This window comes from Physcomitrium patens, chromosome 2 (genome assembly GCF_059467195.1).
Source record: "Physcomitrium patens ecotype Gransden chromosome 2, ASM5946719v1, whole genome shotgun sequence".
Classification (NCBI taxonomy): domain Eukaryota; kingdom Viridiplantae; phylum Streptophyta; class Bryopsida; order Funariales; family Funariaceae; genus Physcomitrium; species Physcomitrium patens.
In genome coordinates this window covers 7,181,201-7,188,774 of record NC_143411.1, presented here as the reverse complement: position 1 = coordinate 7,188,774, position 7,574 = coordinate 7,181,201, and the positions used below count along the sequence as shown (strand labels likewise).

Below are 7,574 nucleotides of genomic sequence, written 5' to 3'. Positions count from 1 at the left end.
GTCCGCTAAAACAGCTAAAACCACCACCTCCGTCACACAAAACCACCGCCTTCATCATTGTGAAGCGTGCCGATCATTGGTGGACTTGGAGTTCTCTTGGAATATTTCTACATTCTTCAATGCGACCACCGCCTTCATCGTTGTAAAGCTTGCCGATCATTGGTGGACTTGGAGTCCTTTCGGAATATTTCAACATTCTTCAATGCGGTTTTGGGTTTGTGCAAGAGCGGTTTCTAACAAGGTCTACGAGTTGGTTCAAGGTCTTTAACAGGGTTTAAGGTATTCCGACATTATTGGCCTTAAAATTTGGGTCGCTGGGACCAGGTATGACTTTGGGAGCATATGGACTTTGATGGCTCAGTCACCAAAAATTTAATGCTTTTCTTTTTAATTGTAGTTTATTCTCTCATGTGGTTTTCTAAGATTGCAACATGGGCCACACCCAGGTTCTACTTTTGTGGCTGGCACACAAGTGATGGGTCAGGAGGGGAATTTTTGAGTGTTATAATGCCAGGTTTAGCATCTTGGTAAAAATCTTAAAGAGGTTCAGCCACTTAGCCTCTTCTGCAAAGAGATCAGAAATCCTGCTCAAGGTGGTTAATCTCTTCTAGCAATTAAAAAATCCAGTTGCAAAATGAAGATATCTGGTTACTGTCTCCATCAAACTGGCTTTTTGGATAGCACAGGATACTGCTCTGTCAAGCTGTAATGCTTGTCCTCAGTTGCTTTCTGAGAGTTCCAAACCCCATTCTATCAACTTAATGCTTCAACAAATCTTGATGGTTACAGCTGGGATACTGCACATGACTGCTTAAGAGATGGTGATGAGAAAACGTGAAGTCCTGTCAATACCTGCTTTTCAAAATAAAAACTAAAAATAGAAACTCTATCAGCTTTACACCATGGTTTTCTCAAACTTTGTCATCAAATTGTGGCAGCACTTATGTGGATATAGAGGAAAATTGAACATATGATTTAATGTGCTGATTTAAGAGACCACAGTCTAGTTTAGAGTAGAACTTAAATTCAGCATGTACTGCAATTTCAAGTGGAAAAGTGTGGTGTATATATATATATATATATATACTAATTGAATTCTAAGGCAGTGTTTCAGAGATCTTAAATTTCATATCCTATGCTTTCAGGATACCAAGTCTTGAGAAGAGTGGGATGTCATTGCGATTGTCTTGTAAAAATGTCAGCATGAATGGATGTCTAATCAAAATGTCCATCCATTGAGGCCATGTGGCCAAGGGACCCAGTTCCTGATCCTGCCCATTCATTGCCTTGAAGTTGCTCCAATTCCACTGAACTGCAGTGTGCTCTGCCTGACCTCTGTTCCAACGTCAACCAACCACTAAGCATTTACTGTTGTCTTGAGTATTATTTCTAAAATATTAAAACACATCAAAAATCCAAAGTATAGATATATATATATATACGTATGCATATTTTCAATTCTATATTGAGATCTAAATAGTGAAAATATAGCCTTACAATACAAGAAATGATTTTGACTGGATCTTGTTTAAAGTTATCAAGTATCACTTCATTTATCTAAAAAAGTATTGACTCTTCTGTAAAATTCAAACCAAAACGACTACAGAAACAACAAACCCATTGATATTCTGTCTCATTCTTTTAATACACACACACACACACACACATATATATATATATATATATATATATAGTGATATCTATATATGAGATCAAAATTAGAGTTTTATTTGCATACAATGTTCTTGCTTTTATCCATGCTATGGTCTTAATTTACTATTCTTGGTTGAAACATAATTCAACAAGAGTATGTATTCATTCAGTTGTTAATAACTTATTAAATTATAGACCTTGTTGAATATAATCAAAAATACATATAAAATAAAAAGGATGTAAAAACACAAAAATAAAAAAATTATGTGCTATAAATTATGCAAAAATTATCTAAAAGATTGAATACTTTTTACTTTCATTTTTCATAGAAGAATATGTCAAAGAATGAATAACAAAAACAGAGTTTAAAAAATTATAACAAAGAAGAGATCATTTTTCTCTCTGAAAAGATTAATAAAACATATTGTTTAAAATTATTTTATGTAGTAAAAATAGCACAAGTTTTAATTTAAAATATTTAAAATTTCAACCTGTAGTATATTATGATTTAGTTCATAAAAAAATATAGTTTATGTATGCATTTGACTTATTATTTTTATTATTATTGAGGATGAATGGTGACTGCATTGCACAATGAAATTTCAAACATAATTTAGTGGGTATGGAATAGAACACTTCACTTTAAACCAAAATATGTAAACCACAAAATGAAGTCTGTCTTCTCCAGAACCTCAAACCATAATATGAAGATATGAAGACATCAACAATTTTGATCACATCAAATATCCAAAAAGGTTTTGTGAAATTGCAACCAAAACCTTGAATTAGCAAACTTCAAGCATGCAAACCAGAAACGATTCTTCTACCAAAACCAACTTAGAACCGAAAGAGTAACAACAATTATGCAAACGAACAACATCAAAACCAACCAAAACAACAAGGGTGGCAGCAAAACAAAACCAAGGTAACAATACCAACAGTAATGGGTGAAAGAGGACACCCTTTCACCACTTGAATAGCCTGCTTAAATGAAACCCTTCGCATGTGGACTTGCAGCCTTCGCTTTGTCCAAACCTTTCTTGGAGCGAGCATCATCAATTCCTCCCATTGCCCGAACCTTGGCCTGGATGAACGTCCAGTAGAACGTTGATCCAAGTGACGCAATAAAGCTAACTATTGACATTATAATGTGATGACCTTGGTAATCCTACCGAAGTAGAGAATATTTTCTGTCCGCAGCACAACTGCCAAAACGCCATGTCAGGAGAACTTTGCTGGAAAAAGATTTTCTGTAAAACCCATCATGTGAGAGATTTCTATCGTCGCTTCAAATCCTAACGGAGAACGCAGAGATAGTTCGAGGATAAAAGAGACGAATAGACAAGAGTTCTACAGGAGTGATGAGTATAAGCTCCGAGCGGCTCAAGAGTAAGCTCTGCTGCAGGTAGTCATGTGTTTGCGTATCCGAGACAATTAGATTAATCACAAGCTACACGTAGATTAGTCAGCTTAACCCCAAAGCCCTTGTGTTGATTCCGGTGTCATTTGCCAGGAATTCAACTCCTGTTCAAGACCGAGAAGAGGAAAATCAATGAAAATTCTGAATGTTGAGGACACGGAGAGCAACCCATTTATTTGACAAAGTAATCCATTGTGGATAACTGTATTTTCACAATATATCAAATGATTACACGGATTTGGGATGCTAACATGAAACCCAACTATAACATGAATGAAGCTGGTTTTCTCTACTTCAACAAAAGTTGTCAATCAGTTCAATTCTTACAATCTCGAAAAGGATATGTAAAGAAAATTCTAGACTTCCTGTAAGTAAGAATAAGGAATATCCTATCTTTGGACCGTGTAGCTCTCAACAACGAGCGTATACAGTCAAACATCAAAAGCCTAATCATATATACTTCTCTTGCACACTTCTATGACTAATCCCAAGATCCATCAAACTGCAATTCCACTCATGCTAACAACGCTCTGAAAAGATTGTGAGAATAACGAAGGCATGCACCGAAACACGGATATTACTCACTCAGACAATTATCATCTATACATAACTACTCTTAACCATCCGGGGTAGACGCTAAATCTATGGTGTGGACTGGGCCTTGGCCTCTGATCTCCAAGAGTGAGCTCTTTCGAACCCATTCTTACCATACTGATAGTCTCTAACAGCTTCCATGAGTTGCGCCTGAGTATTCATCACAAAGGGGCCGTATTGCGCTACAGGTTCATTCAAAGGCTTCCCACCTACTAGCACAAACTGAGCAGGTTCTGTGCCCTTGTTCCAAGCACTGAGACCGTCACCATCACTTAGGACAACTGTATGACTTGGACCAATTGGTGGTGCGTCCTCCTTCCCAAACACCATGCTCCCCTTCAGGACAAAGGTGAAGGCGTTCCATCCTTCGGGAATGGCTTGGTGTAACGAGGCGCCTGGCTGTAGGTAGAAATCCAAGTACATGGTTGGGGTGCGAGTGTACACCGGTGACTTGACGCCAAAAGATTCCCCAGCAATTATGACAACTTCCACGCCATCTTTTTCAATCCTCGGTATGTCTTTAGCTTTTAGTTCTTGGTAATTTGGCTCAATCCTGAAAATACCAAGTTTCCAAGTGAGCAACAAAGAATTCTAAAAGTTTGAAATAACACCCACCGAGCAATTTACACTCATAGGTTAACAGAGCGGAACTCTTTCCGACTCATAACTAAAATAAGTATGGTTATTGTTAAAAATTCAGCAGTTGAATCAACCATTTGTCTACCTGAATATTAGCACTGCAAAAAAATGTACTCACATTTTATCTTTTCCTGCCAAATTGACCCACAATTGCAGACCCCTCTGAACTCCTACTGGCGACGGCATTTCGCTGTGTACTATTCCACGTCCAGCTGTCATCCACTGCACAAGCCCATCCAAAAGCCAGATCAGTTATCTGTGATTGTGACTACGATTCAACGTCGTTCACCTCATCAAATTCAGAGCACTCAAAAAATGTCCTAGGTGCTAGGATGCCACACTACAGCAGCAATCTCATGCACAAGTTTTGAATCAAATCCAAAATAACAAACTTGCAAGGTGTCATACGCCAGTCATAACATGGACTTGCAGACACAACAAAATTGTTAACATTGAGGATTGATTTAACCAATCCTACAAGAAACCGAGCGTTCAGGTTGTAAGAAAAGGAAGAAGTACCTGAACGTCACCGGCTTCGAGAATGCCCTTATGACCCGCAAAATCTTCATGCGTAAAGGACCCCTATCATCACAGAGGAGTATTATATTCCAGGGCCATCATTGTGTAATGATTATTTTTGTTTTTAGTTCCACATCTTTTTATTATTTGTTTCTTTCATTCATTTGTTTTGGGGGAGGGGAGCGAGAACACACAAAAAAAAAACACACCTGAAGCATGTACGTGACGGTCTCAAATCCTCGATGAGGATGATCGGGAAAACCAGCGGGCCCAGAAGCTGCAGCAATTGAAGCAAGACACACATCAATGTTGAATTCAAGAGGTACTGTAATACTTCAAGAGTAATTAATCACATCTAGTTTTTAGTTCACATGGCAAAGGATCTAAGAACTCGTCCTATAATTTCGTTCAATGCATGTGATGCTACTTCAATCACCTATTCCAGCAAGCCCACGTTCTAAGGTCTCATCTTTAACAGGGCAGCATTCACTCTTATACCTTGAAGGATAATAGATTGTAATTTATTATAAAGCTGGGTTCAACAAGGACCGTTAAAATGGCTATATACTGAATCCTTGCATGTTAGCTATAGCATTGATCGATAAAGAAAGTAAGGAAATGCAGCAACTTGTAACCCCGATGAGCAATAAACCATCACCCCGACAAACCACCTTCCAGATTTTGGATAGGGTAAATTTCAAAAACTGCAATATGATATTACGCGATAAGAATTCCATACCTTCAAAATAGTCTAGAAGCAGGAAAGGGTCCAGCTGCTTCAACTCCGGCCTGTATACAATTTGAACTACCAATTACTCACGGAAAATCCTAATGCACCGTTCGCAGGTAAATACTTCTCAGAGAACCCATCAACAGACCGAGAAACCTCAACACACGACTGCCTTCACATTACACCACAACACACTTACACAAAAAGAAAGCAATTCATGCAGGAATACGCATACATTTACAAAATCCTACACGATTCCAAACCCAACAAGCCCCAGCCCAAATCACCAAAATCCAACTCAAACCAAACACGCAAAACAAACCTGCCAATGCTTCGTCGCACGGTTGCGCCATCGCCCTCGGGCTGCGCTTGAGAGAGGACTTTCTTCACAACCTTCCGGGGTTTAGAGAAATCAGCGGGAACGCTACCCATGGCACGTACACCAACCCAACTCCTACCACGCCGAGATCCAACCTCCGCAAATCGAACACGGGACACGAAATCCCTCCTCACGAATAGACTCTTAGCACCCACAATTACGTCGCACAAGTGAGGAATCGGAGAAACTCTGAGAGCACAAGCGGAAAACATGAGGCAGAAGGAGTGCGGACGTGGATTACAAGCGATTTCAGCAGGACTGGTGGTGTTGGTGTGGGTGTTGTGTGCGCTTCTTCTTCTTCTTCTTCTTCTTTAATTGGACACTGTTGTTATTGCCGGGTGAAATGTCGAGCGAAGCTAACGATGCTTCCTCCAACGATGCCATGAGGACCGCATCTTCGTCTGCAGCTTCTCACGGACCCACCTCGCCTCCACGAACGCGGAGCTTCCCTCAGCGGGAAGTCAGAGTTTGGATTCCCTCCCGCCCGCCCACGTTCATCTGAAACAACATCCATCACCACCCGCGACATGGATCGATCTCGCAGTTGCCCTCGAAACCCTGAAAATACAATTTTGGGCAATTTTTCTTCTGAGAGTGAGTCCTCGCCTGTTCGTTTTTATGGGAACGATGCCATTCGGCTGTGAAAAACACTGCAAGTTGTGGATAAAAATGGCAACAATTAGGTTAGTAGTTACCATCAAGTGCTGTGGAGTGCGTTTTGTTAACATTTGAATTCTGGACAATTTTTCTAAAAAGTTGTGTGTATTACTCTTTCTGTATACATTTAGCAATTTAAACATTAAAATATTAGTTTTCAATTTTAGAGTTATTCTCTTTCACATCATTTTACAGCATATGTTTGTTTAGAGAAGTAAATAATAATAATAATAATAAATCATATTTTAAAATCCAAAATTAGTCTCACGAATTGTGCTAAAGGGTAGAATCCAAAAAAAGTGATAATCCTCTTTGAAAAATACCTTCAAAAGTATTGGATCAAATCCCCAGGAAAATATTAACATTGAGACGAATAAAACATATTACTGTGTTGTATCAATACACCCTTCTTTCTTTAAAAAATACTTTATTGAAAATACTACATAAAATTAATATAACATAAATATAATTCTAATAACAAGAATCAAAATAATAACTTATAAAAAAAATCATACATATCTGGTAGAAATAGCAAATAAATCTATAAAAAACACACACATATATACATATACACACACTAAAGTGAATCAAAAGGAATAATCATCAACACAATTTGTTTTCACCACAGAGTTTAGATTTGTCTTAAGTAATGTTTTAATTATAATTTAAAAATTTCCCGCATTTCTTGTTTATTATTATGATAGGTTTATAATATAGATTTTACATGATGTCTTTTTTTTAAATATATATATTTTTGTTTATCTTTTTCGAAATTTTAAAAAATCATATTTCTTTTATTTTCAATATGTAATTCAAATGTAATATCATTCTACTAATATTGCATTATATTTATGAGTTCTTTTTACTTCAACTTTTTTTGTATTGAATTTACATTTAGTGTTTGGAATCCAATCCACATTCTTAAAACTATTATTCTTAGTTAGCATTTTAAAACATATAAAATATATATAAATATAAATAAA

The 7,574-nt window shown here is 37.4% G+C and overlaps 1 protein-coding gene across 1 annotated transcript; it reads right to left on the bottom strand.

Moving 5' to 3' along the window:
* Positions 1-3,244: 3,244 nt before the first annotated feature.
* LOC112273478 (pirin-like protein) lies at positions 3,245-6,205 on the bottom strand. Its single transcript, XM_024502331.2, has 6 exons — positions 5,878-6,205; positions 5,565-5,614; positions 5,035-5,102; positions 4,826-4,888; positions 4,425-4,528; positions 3,245-4,220 (listed from the first exon to the last, which is right to left on the bottom strand). The coding sequence occupies exons 1-6, from the start codon at positions 6,144-6,146 to the stop codon at positions 3,716-3,718; spliced, it is 1,059 nt and encodes a 352-aa protein (XP_024358099.1). The 5' UTR covers positions 6,147-6,205; the 3' UTR covers positions 3,245-3,715.
* Between the last annotated feature and the right edge of the window lie 1,369 nt (positions 6,206-7,574).